The 15,532-nt window shown below is 43.1% G+C and overlaps 1 protein-coding gene across 1 annotated transcript in view; it reads right to left on the bottom strand.

Annotated features, from left to right (window-relative positions):
- lrpprc (leucine rich pentatricopeptide repeat containing) overlaps positions 1-15,532 on the bottom strand; it is a 34,551-nt gene that overhangs the window by 5,865 nt on the left and 13,154 nt on the right. The window contains exons 16-32 of the mRNA XM_087134898.1: positions 15,200-15,266; positions 14,404-14,492; positions 14,164-14,270; positions 13,811-13,963; positions 12,807-12,914; positions 11,916-12,055; positions 10,866-10,951; positions 9,623-9,827; positions 8,724-8,848; positions 6,676-6,782; positions 5,946-6,105; positions 5,226-5,383; positions 4,858-4,935; positions 3,413-3,549; positions 2,871-2,956; positions 1,611-1,803; positions 516-643 (exon numbers count right to left, since the gene is read on the bottom strand). Of these exons, the coding sequence (XP_086991024.1) occupies positions 516-643; positions 1,611-1,803; positions 2,871-2,956; positions 3,413-3,549; positions 4,858-4,935; positions 5,226-5,383; positions 5,946-6,105; positions 6,676-6,782; positions 8,724-8,848; positions 9,623-9,827; positions 10,866-10,951; positions 11,916-12,055; positions 12,807-12,914; positions 13,811-13,963; positions 14,164-14,270; positions 14,404-14,492; positions 15,200-15,266 (2,127 nt within the window). The remainder of the gene's footprint in view (positions 1-515; positions 644-1,610; positions 1,804-2,870; positions 2,957-3,412; positions 3,550-4,857; positions 4,936-5,225; positions 5,384-5,945; positions 6,106-6,675; positions 6,783-8,723; positions 8,849-9,622; positions 9,828-10,865; positions 10,952-11,915; positions 12,056-12,806; positions 12,915-13,810; positions 13,964-14,163; positions 14,271-14,403; positions 14,493-15,199; positions 15,267-15,532) is intronic.

Below are 15,532 nucleotides of genomic sequence, written 5' to 3'. Positions count from 1 at the left end.
GGAAACTGAGAAATTTATTCAAATGGACATGCAACACAAATGGCTATGTGGTCTGCCGCATTGCACACTCACAAAGCAGAAATCTTTGCAAAAGGTTTCCAGTTGTAGCTTAAACATGAGCCAAACTACTACAAGAAATTCGACACAACTATCACAGCAACTCTCTCTCCAGTGGTTATGGCCCTGTGGTCTCCAGCCAATGAATACAGTCAACTCTGGATGCGGCCAGCACTGTCAAAACAAAATAGTGTTACAAGGGGCAAGCCCCTGAATATTCTTGAATTCTTGACTTCTCAAGTCCTTTTAAAAACAAGATTCTGGTGTAAACAACCAAGGTCATTTACCTGGTCGCACCAACCTAGTTATATAAGAGTTGACTGCATTAAAATTATCCAGTTTGATGTTCTGCTGAGAAAGAACCACTGCATAAACTCGGTGGTTGCTGCTCCTTAGAGAGAGAGAAAGACATTTTTCTTCCAATTTACAAAACGGAAACAGAGTCTTTTCCTCCTCACCTTCTGTCATGTCAGCTTCCTTCAGGATGAGCTTGGCTAAAAACGACCTGAGACCAATCCGTCGCATCTGGGCCGAGTCCTTCTCCAGTTCCTGCTCGATGAAGCTGACCGCTCCCGAAACGTCTCCCCTGCAAAACAAAGGGCCAACGTTTCAGTTCAGTGGTACACCTGTTCGCACCGTTTCTCCTTCTGAGAATGAAAAGAAATCGTTTGTGCAACTGAGAAAAGCCTGAGACGTATCTGAGCCCGCAAGTGGGTTCTGTGAGGGTATGAGAAAGGGACCAATCAAAAGACATCTAATTATCACCACTTCTCCCGTGCCATGTCAACATTATCATGCCAATCCAGCAGTGGGTGCTGGCTCTGCGCTTTTTCACCCTTTTTTTGCCATTTATCAAAGCTCTGAAGGCTACCCAACTACTGTACATGGGTTACCCTGGGATACTCAAACTGCCCTGCAAGTTTAGTACTTAATGTCCTGATGTAATAACTGCATTACAAGAATACTGCGACACAGGATCATGATACAAAAGCCTGTATCCCAGCACTTGGCACCGAGTAAACTTGGGCAAAAACCTACTAAAGTATTAAGGTCTACAAAACCTTATCTTCTAATACGGCCGTTTCACATTAGTGCGCCACCAAGAGTTTGCAACGTGTTGGCCAATCACAATGCGCAAAATTTGTTATGTTGGGATTTTAATGTAAAATTCTTGATTAAGAATCAATTATTTTTAGTAGTTTTATTATATGTTCCCACACAAAAATGAGAACAAATAAGCCACAAAAAAATTTACAGCAATGTACACATCGGGGATAAAATGAAGCTGACGTACAGCACTCAGGACAACTTTATGGATGAAGAAAATAAATGCATGCTTGTCAAAACAGCTGCTGTGCCTGTAAGAAACTGACATTCTCCTGATGCACTGTGGCATGCAAATTGCATTAGAATCTTTACACTGCGATGCAGATTCCTTTCTGGGAAAGTGGCATTGAAATACCGACCAATTATAACAATAATAATGAATATTTATAAGGAAAAAGGTTTACAGTGTACTAAATATTCATGAGCTATGACACTCTTTAGCCCACCTTTGGATGTAGGCCCCGAGTATGCATTTTGCCATGGGGAAGTTCTCTCCTGTCTTCTCCTCGTACTTGGCCTTCATCTCCTTCAGCTTGTCCAGGTCTCCCTTCTCTTCGTAGTACGACGCCAAGAGTCGCATTCCCGACCGCAGAGGAGCTATGCCATCTTGTATCTGCTCGTCGTAAACTTGGTGGGCGGCTTCAAAGTTCAGGATGACAGGGGAGAAAAAGGGGAATTGCGGAATAAAAAGTGAACTTTTCTGACAGCGACGGTTTCCAAATGTCAGGAATAGCATTGGATTTCGGGGCAGTTCTCCATATAATGTGAGACGTGCAATAAGCATCTTGCTAAGTACAAAGAGGAGCCTATGGGCCCATGCCCAACACTGGTCCATTCAAGGGCAGGTCCAATTTGGAGGAGCCAATATGGGCCCATGCCCAACACTGGTCCATTCAAGGGCAGGTCCAATTTGGAGGAGCCAATATGGGCCCATGCCCAACACTGGTCCATTCAAGGGCAGGTCCAATTTGGAGGAGCCAATATGGGCCCATGCCCAACACTGGTCCATTCAAGGGCAGGTCCAATTTGGAGGAGCCAATATGGGCCCATGCCCAACACTGGTCCATTCAAGGGCAGGTCCAATTTGGAGGAGCCTCTATGGGCCCATGCCCAACACTGGTCCATTCAAGGGCAGGTCCAATTTGGAGGAGCCAATATGGGCCCATGCCCAACACTGGTCCATTCAAGGGCAGGTCCAATTTGGAGGAGCCAATATGGGCCCATGCCCAACACTGGTCCATTCAAGGGCAGGTCCAATTTGGAGGAGCCAATATGGGCCCATGCCCAACACTGGTCCATTCAAGGGCAGGTCCAATTTGGAGGAGCCAATATGGGCCCATGCCCAACACTGGTCCATTCAAAGGCAGGTCCAATTTGGAGGAGCCTCTATGGGCCCATGCCCAACACTGGTCCATTCAAAGGCGGCTGCAATTTAAGAAAAACGGTTCTGAAATTGTACAAATAAATTTCAAAGGCAGAAGCAAGTCCTTAAAAATACTTCCCTCCAAACGTGTCTATACAAGCTACCATGTAGAAAAACTCAAGCTATGATATGCCTTTCAAAAGATCTTGCTCAAATTTTCGACAGGATGACTGAAAACCCAAGTTATTCAAATAACTTGGTGTATTACTACTTGATGTGTGTGGGTATTGTATACCATCAACACTCCATCAGTTGGTATAAAACAGTCTTGCGTCCAACCAACCTTCTTCGTCTCCAACCTGTAGATACTCCACTATCATCTTGTTCCTGAGATTCTTGCTGAGTGAAAAATCTTCGAAATCTTTGCACCTGAAACAAAACCGTCGACAACACACGGGACATGTTCATCTGCACTGATGATGCAACCCCAGGGAGCGTCAACCCAAAGCCCTTAATAGTCCCCGCAGATGCTGAATTTAATCTTTGAACCTATAAAACAGCTAGGCCGTGATCCAAACCTCAAGTTTAAAGAACAGCTTCAGCATTTCTTTATCAGTGGAGTCCATTCAATGCGGGTCCTTGAAATGGCACATTTTTACCAAAGACTTTAGATAGCACTACCTTTGACAATAATTTCAAAATTGCTTTCATATCAAAAGATGACCAGGTCTTCACTGAAAAAGTGATTTATTCCACTATACGAGATAGAACAAGAAGCGATTTCCACTCAGAGGAAAACCTAAAAATTAAAACAGAAAAGTCCTTGACTCTGGAGAACCCCTGCAAGTTCTTATTTTACTGTCTCCATGGCCTCACAGTACTCACATGTCCTTGACTTTGGAGAACCCCTCCAAGTTCTTTTGTTTCAGGTTCTCCCACATTAAGACATCGTAAGCCGGCATCTTGAGTTCCGTCCCCTTGCTCCGAGCCTCCTCAAGTAACCTCGTGGCTCCTTCAAGGTTCTGAAAGAAGGAAAAAACACCTCACTGCGACCCAAGCAGCCTTTGAAAGTTCAGACAGAACTTGAATATTCGCTTTTGATACAAAATCGGGGGTAAAATTTGATGCATGGGGCTTTATAACAGTGCTTGACATCTTGACCGCCAACTATGAGTATACTCGTAGTCACAGATGTACCGGATTCTGCCACTGTGAACATACTCAGAGGAATTGAAAGGCTGTTGTAATGTAAATTGAATACGCTGGCATCACCAAAGAATACAACACATACGCTGCTGGTAGTGTGGAGGACATATATTTGTAAAATACCCTTGTTCAAAAAGACAAGTGAAACGTACCTATTAACCACTTCATGCCGGGGCATTTTTCAATGTTGTTGATGCTGGGCCGGCATGACTTTCATTCATCATTTCATTTAACGGTCGTTTATAGCCGCACCAAGTAATCTTTAGGCACTACTCTAAGTTGACAGGTGACCTTTATTGACAACCAAGTTTTTCAGCCAGGCCAGCAGCCTTGTAAACAGAGCCCAGATTTTGCGGTGTTATAACTTTCTTTTGTTCACGAACCTGGCACAGTGCACTGCTGACCTCTTTTTAATAGGGGCCAGATTAGCATGCAGCCGCGCTGTGTGGCTCATCGCTGTGGTGGTGGAACGCTTTTGTCCCCAGTGGTAATTCGCTCACTCTAAATGCCCCAAACCGTGGTATACTGTTTCAAAACAAGGCTGAGAGTAAAAAAAAGTCGGTAATGCCCAGCAGCTCAGTCTTTCGTGCCGAGCACGGTCTTTTGTTACAAGGCCCAGCTCTTTTGTCCCGGTTTCGGACTCCCCCGGCTTCGTGTATAAAGCCTATGTGCTCGAAAACGGGTCGCCCGGCAGCAAGAAGTTAAACACTATGCTGGCATTACTATCAGCGGATTCATTCCTTGCAGCAGGAGAGAAGTTTCCACGGTTACCAAGAAATATGGGCCTGGCAACTTGCAGCATGGACATGGCTGCAACCCTTCAGTCTGCTGATTGACAAGAATTGGCTCAGAGTGGATACGCCCTGAACTTCATACATGCCACTGAGATGCCACATCTCAGATATGGCACTTAATTTTAGCATTTCTGGTAATGAATCCACGTGGCTTCCTGAAAAGCACTCCACTGCCATCAACCTTCAAAACTGAAGATTAATTGATAAAGACCTCAAGAATAAGGTTTCCTGAAAAACTGATTCTGTCATTTTTGAGTCAAATGTATTTCGTATTATGCAAAGATTTCATCTTTTTTTCCCCTATTGTACTACATGTGGTGATCTACTCACCCCAGATTTGGCTATGGCGATAATTCTATTCTGGAGATTCGACACAGGATCCTCATCAACTGAACTGCTTTCAGGCAACTGGAAGGCACATATATGAACAGTATGACATTGCTAACATCAACGAAGTCACATAAGGGCTGCCCAACGTGGCAGATAGCAATTTTCCTCTAGATTTCTCTCAAATGGCATTTGCTGATGAGATTGAAACTCTCATGCAATCAAATACTAAATAAGACATTTTAGAGCTTTCTGTGCAAATCACAGGCAACTTTCTAGCATCTTTAAATTCAGTCCAAAATTCTATAAGATGGCATCTAAGAATTGAGTAGGCTATTTCAGAACCCAAACCCCAGTTTTTCAATGCCTACCTCATCTAACGTGATCTGTGGCACTTCAAAGGGAACAGGCTGTTTGTAGGATCGCAGGACGTTGGCCAAATATCGCAGTGTCCGGTCCTTTGGTACCACTCCCTCGTCTTGCATGGTGGTCCACACTTGAAGACATTTGTCAGGGTCTTTCTGCCGCGCTGAGATGACGGAAGAGAAAGTCAAGTAAAAAAAAGCCAAAATCATAGACAAAAAAACGCAATTGCCACATCATGAAAAAGAGACTCAAAATCTGCACTGGCTTGGAACGACCTCTCCAAACGAAGTTCCTCTCTTGATACTGAGAGTACCGCTCTTCTCATAACAGAAGTCTACACTTTTTGGAAGGAGACTTGGGCATTTCCAAAAAAGCAAGGTCATTCAAGAACAAACACTTGTCCTGATACTAGTTTGACTATGTTAAATGTCAATGAGTCAGCTTAGGACTGCCCTGATGGAGCCAACCTAGTGTGCACTGGTGTTCTGGAATGGCCTCCAGCATTTGAACAAATGATTTAAAACATCAAAGTGGCTCATTCTACAAAAACAACAACACTGCTGTAACTTCCCAGACAGCTTCTGAAAATTCATCATTTGAGGCAAGTATTTCAACATCGAACAAGGTAATAAATGAAATGACTATCAAGTTTTAAGACGAACAAAACTTGGAAAAAAAAAAGAAGAAAATGCATAGAAGACAGGAAAGCAATTTCAGCTGCGTACTGTAGAGCTGCAGTAACTGAAAGTGGATGTTATCGCGATCACATCCGTACAAATCCCTGGTCATGGCAACCAGGTTCTCCAAGGCTTCGGTCTGGTTCTTGCTGATGCACTGCTCAGCGTACCACTGCAGCCGCCGATCTCTGGCCACCATGCCGGGGGTCTGGGGGGGGGAGAGACAAGGAGAAGGTCAATATTTGAAGTTTTATTCAGGCTTTTTCCCCAGGTAACGGTTCTTTCTATTTGGCCAGGAATGAGTCATGCACCCATCGTACAATAGAATTCTAAAGATGCATGATCCCCCGAACTACAGAACCAAGTATCTATTTTCTCAAAGCTTAACAAAATTACAAGTAATGCAGTTTTTACCACATGACCCCTTGCTAACTGCTGATCCTATGCCAATGCACAAAGATACTGTCAACTGTAAACCAACTATGAAAAGTGGTCAGTTGAGTGAAACTGAAGCAAGATTTGGAAGCAAATATGAAGCGTTTTTGGAAAATATTTGTTACCAACAGAATGCTGTACATTTCATTCCCAAAAGGGGTCGTGCTGTAATCAGTAGAACTTTAGGGGTTGACAAAGGAAAACACCGGGTGAGGAACCAGCCTATTAAAGTGGCGCTCCATAATACTAAAAGCCAAATAATGTCAATAAAATCAGAAAAAATGAAATGGCCAAAACCAATATTGGACTTTTATTAGAGTCATGTTCCAGATCTTTCCATTACCTCAAAGATCTTCTTTGCTTCTTTGAACTTTCCCGTGGACAGGAACGCAAAGATGAGGTCGTACAGCATGTTGATGTCACCGTGGTGATGGCTGGTGAAATCCATGGCTGAAACGGAATGAGGAGACTTACTTTAGGGGGCAACAGAAACACTTGAAAGCGAAACTATGGCACTACGAGACCTTTCTCTTGCTGCCAGCAATGCCCACCATTCTGTTATGGAAGGCCAAAACGTGCACAAAAATTCAACCTACATCGGCAACCGCTTTGCTTCAATTTGTACATTTGCTTCATTTGTGCGAAAGACGGACATATCTACATTTTTAGCAGTAGTACATTTTGATTTATTTTGAAAGGCCACATAATGGCTGAGTTCGGGCGGCTTGTTCTCGTATGTTCATGAACCGCTTGATTTGCTGTTCGTGGGTCGGCCGCTCGAACGCTGGGAACAAACAACCGGTTATCGCTGGTAGTTAGTGACAAGCAACATGCAACATGGCGGCGTCCATGTAGGCTAAGTTATTCGAGAGTTAATGTTTGGATGGGCTGAATTCTTTTTTATATAAACAGGAACATTCATTTTTGTGTTACGGAAAATAATTAATGTTAATTTTGCAAAACTTCCCATTGTCTATGGCTTTGGAAGCCATCTCTCTACTTTTTGCAGCTGTTCAAAAATCAAAATCTCATGAGTTTTTCCCTGTGTTCCTGTAAAACCGAGGAGGTGGTGTGTGATCCTGTTCCGAGAACAGTGTTCTTGAGTCGTGTTCCCACCGTTCGAGCGCGAGAACAAGAAACCCGTGTCAAGAACAGGCCGCCCGAACTCGACCGAAATGTTCCACTCTCTGCAAGTTAGGGAGCGTCTCAAAATTTGGAACGGTTGGAACGTTCCCATTGGAACGCTGTGTTTTCATTCCGGAATGGTCGGCCGTTCCGTTGGGAACACGACTTTCCACACAGAATGCTGTGTTCCCTTGTGAGAACGGTCCAACGGGAACACGAGTTCCAATCGGAACGTCTCCATTTGGGTAGCTTCATATTGCCCAAGTACAAATCTTTGCTTAGCCAATGTCCAAAAGCGGAGCTTGCCATCACAAACGAGCAGAGTAAACTACTTTGCTTTTATGATAGGCCTAATTTTGAATAAAGATTGGAAGTAAACTGAAGATGGAAATGTGATGTGGTAAAAATTGGAAATGCAATGATGGAAATTTTGGTTTTAACTGCAATACAAAAGTGAAAATCACTACATGCAGAGTACATGTCTATGTCGGCGTGTGTATCACTGGGTTATAGGCTGCAATACCAACGTCAAGCTTAATTGCCTTAGTCATGTCGTCCAACCTTTTCCATGATATTTGAAGACCTCATCCGCACCCCTTCAATTATAGGTTAGGTTTTTAAATTGTTTCTGATATGATGGAATACTTATGCGTGGAAACATTGCGATGATGAATCCCTCTATCACGCAAACGCGACAACGAATAAAACACTCGCAAGTACAGACGTTAACATGAACACAAGAAAATTAACGGTGTCCTGATATACTCTAAAGTCATTGCATGGTAAGCTATGCCGTGGTGAATATGGAAAAGAAAAACAGGAGAAATGTTAATCTTCATGAGGAGGAAATCACAAAATGCTACGCTCCAGCTGCCGTGCTTCAGACACAGGGTCAAGGAAATGAATGCCAAAAATCTTTCTTCTTGATTGCGAATGTAACTGCAGGACCATTCCACTGGGAATGCGCATTCCCAATGGAACACTGCCTGGAAGGTTCTGATGGAACGCCAGCGTTCCAGTGGGAATGGTCAAACGGAACGGGAACGTGCCTAATTTTTTAGATGCTCCCTTGTTCTTCTCATTTGTAGTGATAGCCATTCGTAATTTTACTAACTACTTCTACGCAAAAATTATTACTGTGAAAGCAAGAGAAAAGACCACATACCTAGGCACAGGTAAAAGATGAAAATAAATGAAATATAATATGGCAGTGAAGTCTTGTATTTTCATGGGTTAGGGGGGCATGCGAATATCCTAAACTCTTACCTTTCTGAAGTTGTTCCGTGTCGCCATCCTCCACCAACTTGACCAAGATTTCGTGGAAGTGTGGCATCAGCCCGTATTTTGTCTGGCAATCCTGGATGCACTGCAGAGCTCCTGCTATGTCTTTCCTTTACGGGACAGGAGAAGGCAAACGGCAAACAGAATCATTTTCATTTCACGTCTCAGCACAGCAACGCTTTTGGAACTCAACTTCAGATCTCACACTCGTGGTGTTACCATAAACATTCTGCCCAAGGCAAATCTCTCGTTCATTACTGAAGCAGATATCAGTATAAATGTGCATTAAATCTGGACATAAAAGCTGTGACAACTTTTGTATGCTATGCATGCGCTAAATAATAAAATTAAACAAGCAGGGTACCACCCAAACTGAACAGAGTAATGGGCCGTGTCTGAAATGCGCATCTAGTCTGACGGCCAGTGCTGTATTCAAGACCTTTCAGACCATCACAAGACCCAACGAGACAATCACGAGACAAACAAGATTCTCTGGCCTGGATTCAAGGAACAGGCTGTGAAAATGAACTGTGACAAAATCATTCCTTTGTCAATCTTCACTTTGTTTCTTACGACTGGTTTTGTACATGGTTTCATGTCTGATCTTGAGTCTGGTCTTGTGATGGTCTCGACTACAACACTGGCTAACTTACGACTAACTCCGTCATAAGCACGTGCCTGTGTGTTTGCAAAGGGCAGAGAGCTAGACTTAGAAACAAGGCTCAAACCTTGACACATCGGGAAGAGGGAGCCTCAGCTGACGAAAAGAACAGCTTAACCAGAAACACGTTCCAGGCAATAAGATTCCCCGTTTACTGTGTAGATGCAGCTTGGGGGTTAGAGTTAAAGTGCCGTCCTGTAAACCCAGCAAACTGTGGACTAACCTGACAATGTGGGCCATGACGACGGGTCCCAGGATGTTACTGTTGACCCGGATGAGACCCAGGGAGACCAGCTTGTCGAAGATCTGCTGCGTCTGTCCAGTCAGGCCCTCCTGGGCCAGCTCGTTCAGCAGGTGGAACAACTGCTTTTCCTGCCGGTCCGTTCCAATATCCCGTTTTTTCATCTCTTCAACAAGGGCCAGAGCATCTAGTGTGGATTGCAACAACTGGTCTTAAAGCTGTCTGCGCATGGTTAAGTCTCAAAGGGCTTCTTTTTAGTTGGTCTATAAGTTGAACCATTGCAGAGAAGTGGTCTTTAAGTGTTAAACGGGTCTTAAAACGATCAGCCTGCTTGAAGTTGGCTCAATATTGTCTATGTCTAAAATTCTTTGGCATGTACATGTTTCAGAATTTGTTGCTGAAATATGGTAAATAATTTAGTGCAACAGATATTGGCCAATCAGTGAATCATTAACATAAAGACCTGATTATTGCAATTGGTTCAATTTGCTGTCTTATCCAAGATCGGCTACGATATAGAGTCCTCCATAATCTGACAGCTTAAGCCAGCCATTTGAACCCAGTTATTGCCCGCCGAGTCCGTCACACTACTCAGATGAAATGTGGCCGAGGCATTCCTGTTTGCCATGATCACCTCCTGTAACTTACGATCAATTCATAACAGACTTCACCACAGCTTTGCCTGTCATTCAGATAAACACACTGACAAATCTTATTTTAAGATTGGCAGGGTTCTGAGAACAATCTACACTCCATAGCATTTCACAGGCTCTTCTCAGAGAGGTTCATCATTTCTGTAATGTTCCAGTAAACCCTCCATCTGGGTCATTCTATAAATTTGGGATCCACTGTGTCACATTTTTTGCTGTCCCTGTTACACCTGACCTGTGTAATTTGATATGGGATATATCACTGAACTTGACTTTTGTTTTTGTTTGGCAGGGAATGTGCACTATTCTAATCACTCTTGGAAATTAAAGAATGCATTCTCAACTTATAAAATCACACGCCAGATGTAACAAGGACAAGACCCCGAATTTAACGAATGACCCACTTGCTACTTTTCCCACTGTGCAAACCATCAAACCCTGTCTCTTAAACCTCTTTCCAAAAACCACTTGTTCAATTTGGTTCATTCTAAGTTTCTGTCCACGTCTCTTGAACAGTGCTCACAAAACGAAGTCACGAATGGCCATTTGACTCAAAAAAGAAAATGCCAAGCTACCTTCCATTTTATTGCTCTTGGCTAGATGACAGATGAGTGGTCTGTACTTGGACATATCCAGCCTGAAGAGCGGGTCAGCTTGCTCTCTGCAAAGAATCCATATACATGTATTTCTTATTCTTACATAATCTCCTCATTCCCAAAAAAGGCTACTTTGTAATCAAAACCTCCAAATTTGGGAGGTTTTGGGGGAAGAGCTGGGGTTAAAGGCCTGTACCTGTTCTGTGTGAGACAAGGAGATGGCATATTTTTACACAGCTATGCCTGTCCTTTGGTGGGAAATCGCCAGGAACGTGCGGGGCCACACTGAGTATTTGGTGCATGTACAGTCTGGCATGCATACCAGACACCTAACTGAAGATTGGCAATATTCTCTGCCAATGATGGGGTAATACAGGTCGGTGCGCATTACACTCAGTGAAACTCAGACAGCTTGTACCTCGTTTGGTTTGGTTAGGTCAGAAATTCCCTCTGTTTGATGTGGGGAAGAAGAGAAGCGAAATTAACTATAAACCGACCCCTGCTAGTTACTATGGGTTTACATCAACAACAACAAAATTCAAACATCACTGGGTAAGTCTATGCGAATAATTCAATACACAAATTTCAACCTTCAATTCATTCGAATATCTAAATATTCGGTCGTACCGACCGGCAGATTGTTGACAAACAAACCATAGACAAACACAGTTGCAGTAGCACACACAATTGTACATGTACATTACAATCGCTATAACAGCTTCTCATGTCTAGGAGCACCGGTATCTAGAGCCATGAGTTAGCAGAAAGTTTCTGTTCTTTTTACATTTTTTAATGAATAATTTACTTTTTGAATTGCTGTAAGATTTCTGTCGCTTTTCATTTGAATCTGCTTGAAACAAGCCTCCAAAGTGCAACTTTTCTCACTTAAAACAAAAGAAAATTCTCCCTTCCTTTTCATGAATTTTGCATTCGAATATTCAAATTCAGAAAACGATATTCGAATATTTGATAATTGATTGAATATTCGGATACTTGGCACAACCCTAAGCATCACCCAATTTGACTCACAATTCCTTTTTGAATTGAAAAGCTTCGTCGTAACGTTGGTGATTGGAGCAGACGCTCATCAAGGAAGCATAGATTGCTCCCGTCAACTCGTAGCCCCTGGCTTTGAACTCTTCAATCAACTCAACGGATCGCTGGTAATTCTGTGATGCCAAGAATAATCACAGAGAGAAATAAATGAAGGGGAGGGGTTAAAGTTCAGAGACAAAAGATGAAGTTTTTCTAAGACTCCTGATAGCACATGGTCAAATTTACTATACTTCAAAGGCCAAGGCTTTCTTTCCCTTGGCATGGTGAAACAATTTGGCCTAGTCTTCACACATACTTATTAGAAGACTGTTTTCAAGAAAAGATTCAATTTTCAAAGCCAGGAATAAATCTCTTGTTGTCCAACTGTGCCCTTGTTCTCAGTGAACCAGTTCGACATTCCACCAGCGCATGCCCAAAATGGAGCGCACAAGTTCTGCCTTACGAGCGCGACCAAATGCAGACTCACACGTGCACACTCTGTTCTCATCTTTTCAAAATACTGAAATGGCACACTGGAATGTAATGCATGTACGCCTACAGCAGGGAACCAGTCGTGTTTTGCTACACCCCCCCAGCAGAGGGCATCGTCTTGCCTATTACTCCTGCAATATAAGAATCTCCCATAGACAAAGCACAAGACTTTACGGTCGAGGATAAAAGACTCACCACCGAGGACAGGGAAACATCCTTTTGCTTGTAAACAAGTAAAACATGCACCCATATACACATTTTTCATCATTATGAGGACCTGGTGGGATAATTCCAAGCTCATATGGTCCAAACATTCTGAATGAAAAAAAAAAAATCATCCAGAAACATGGCATCAGTGAACTACTGAAATCGCCACCAATACTTGCATCTTACGTTATTCGCGGTGTGGTATAAGATGAGGCGTCTCAAGATCCCTCGGCAGTTGGCGCCTTTCTCCTTCAGCTCCGTCAGGTGTGCCTCCAGCTGGTCCACGGAGATGTCCTGAAGGCAGAGGAGAGTTAGAAGGAGAGCAGATGATGTCAAGAAGGAAAAATTTGACAGAGTGGAGGATGAAATGGTCAACTCCTCGGGCACTGGGAGTCCAGTTGGTGCAGTGGTGTATTCCTTGTCTTCCATCTCTGTGATCTGGGTTCAAATCTCACGCAGGCCCAAGTCTTGATGGGCTTGTTTACGGTCCCTAGCCGATTCTACAGGTTTTCTTCCAAACTTCTAAAGTTATACTGGGAATTCTCCATTGCCTTTTCTTCAGGGTTCTACGCTACAGAGCCATAAATAGGTGCACTTTCCAGGATTTTGTAATACAAAAGTCACAAAGTGTTGTTAACTGCTATTGCTGCAATTAATAGCTATGCTTTGCCATGTTGAAGTACTTGAACTCGTATCTCGTTTGTCCATACTGGTGCTCATATCCATACTCATGGAAAGGTACTCATATTTGTACTCACAATAAAAACTCACACTCACAATCACAGCAAAGGGATTGAACTCGCTACTCTTGTCCATACTGGTGCTCATATCCATACTCATGGAAAGGTACTCATAATTGTACTCACAATAAAAACTCATACTCACAATCACAGCAAAGTGCTTGTACTCATGGAAAACTACTCAATGACAACCATGATGCTTTGTACATGTAAAAGTGCTTGTTTCATTGATAATCCCCAATACGAGAAATTTGGGTATCATGAGCTTCTGGTGAGGAAATTTTCTTCCCAAAATTCACACTGGGATAAAGAGCCCAGCTGATGGAGTGCCAAAATGGTGTTCTGAAGGTTGTGAGTTTTAATTGTACTTCGGTTAACTTCTCCATAAGATCTCCCAAACACCCAACCAAAACTTGAACTGATTTCTGTGGTGAGTTCAGTCGAGCTCACACTGTTGGCCAGGAGGTCGATGTTGCCCATGGGGTTGGCGTTGACCTCTGCAGGGTCAAGCAATCGGTAGGCATTGGGCTTGACCATCGTCAGCTTGATCTCGTCCAGGACATTGCGGATACCTCGGAAACGCTGCATGGCTATGTGGATCCCCTAAAATGGACACAAGGTTAACAAACAAAGATCTGCTGATGACCTTAACAATTCTGTGTAGTCTTGGCAGTTTGGGCTGATATGAATCCATAGAAACGGTTCAAGTGAGAATTTGAATAACAATACTTATGCAATACTTATTGCTTGAGGACAACAGTGTTGGGATCTTTGCGTGTGTACAGCTAGCCACACAAACTCACCTGGTCGGCAAGCTTGTCGAAGAGTAGCTGCAGGTGAGGTTTGAGGCTGACAGCCTTGCTGTCAGGGATGGCTCTCACCATGTCGTACAAGACTCCGCCAATGTAGTCTACAAAAAAACCAGGGTCAAAAAGGGGCTCTCAAAATGTTATATCAAGCGTCGCGGAAGACGACATAACTTAGACTCCCAATCTTTTGCATTTGACAATTTGAAACAATGACCACCGAGGACAAAGCATCACCTTGTTTGTTGACCTCCAAGTTCTGGTCTTCCTTGAACTGCGTCCACATATTGGTCAGCAGGGTCACGAGTGGCTCCACCTGAGGGAATCTGTGACAGAAGAAACAACAAACACGGTGAGACTTGAGAAGAACCACTCGGAAAATCCTGGAGGGTTGAAAGTGTTGGCAACATACTATCACATCTTTCACAAACTTATTATTACACAATTATTGGCAGCGACCTAACCTCAAGAAGACTGAGAGCAGACTGAATGCTTTGCAAGACTTTGTTGGACTCTGTAAAGGTCACTCTACGATGGGTGACCTTTGTGATGATCTGCAGGTCCTTAATTCAACAAATTGAGACTGGAAAATGACTCGAAATCAGAGTTGAAATTGAGAAAGTCACAAGTCACAACTAAAGTCAATCACTTAGACCTAAGTCAACTCATCAAAGGTAACCAAAGCATTCCCCTGTTGTTGTTCATCTGTTTTAATAGTGTTGAGCAATTTTGAACAGGCTTGTAACTGACAAGACTCTTGCACTGCTTGAAAGCAATGTCAGGTTGAACAGAGAAACTGATTACAGAGGGATTGGAACTTGCAACAGGGTTTACGGTACAAAACCAAACTGGGCTTGTCTACAATCTGACGGCAGGAGAGAATCTAAAGGCACTTTTTGAAGATGGTGACATTTTGGTGACATTTCACTTGAAAGTATTAAAAGACTATGAACGCTGGACATGGGAAAGGACTCCAAACAGAGTGATATGGATGGCCAGGCTCAGATTGAGTTGGATGGGAAAGCGACGTTACCTGTGAAAGGAGTTTATGAGAGCAGTCCTGAAGAGTGATACCTCCACCAAGTCGGGATAGCTGTCCACTGGTTAAAAGATTTTAAAACGCCAATTAAACAATAGCTGAAATTGACAAAAGCCTTTCCAGGCAAGGTTTCCAGGCATTATATAAATTTTCTTTCACCGATGTGACCAGTTATAAGCCTAACCACTTAAGAAGCTTATGCCATCTCACCTGCTAGAAAAATGGATTACCTCTAAGTTTCCAAATCAGTAACTTTACTACATTCTGAATTGTTTTCAATCCCTCAATGTCTACGCACAGCACCCTCAGTATTTGAGCATTTACTAT

Source organism: Acanthaster planci, linkage group LG01, assembly GCF_054643075.1.
Source record: "Acanthaster planci isolate LZ-2023a linkage group LG01, COTS_SCS, whole genome shotgun sequence".
Classification (NCBI taxonomy): Eukaryota; Metazoa; Echinodermata; class Asteroidea; order Valvatida; family Acanthasteridae; genus Acanthaster; species Acanthaster planci.
This window is presented reverse-complemented; position numbering and strand designations above follow the sequence as displayed.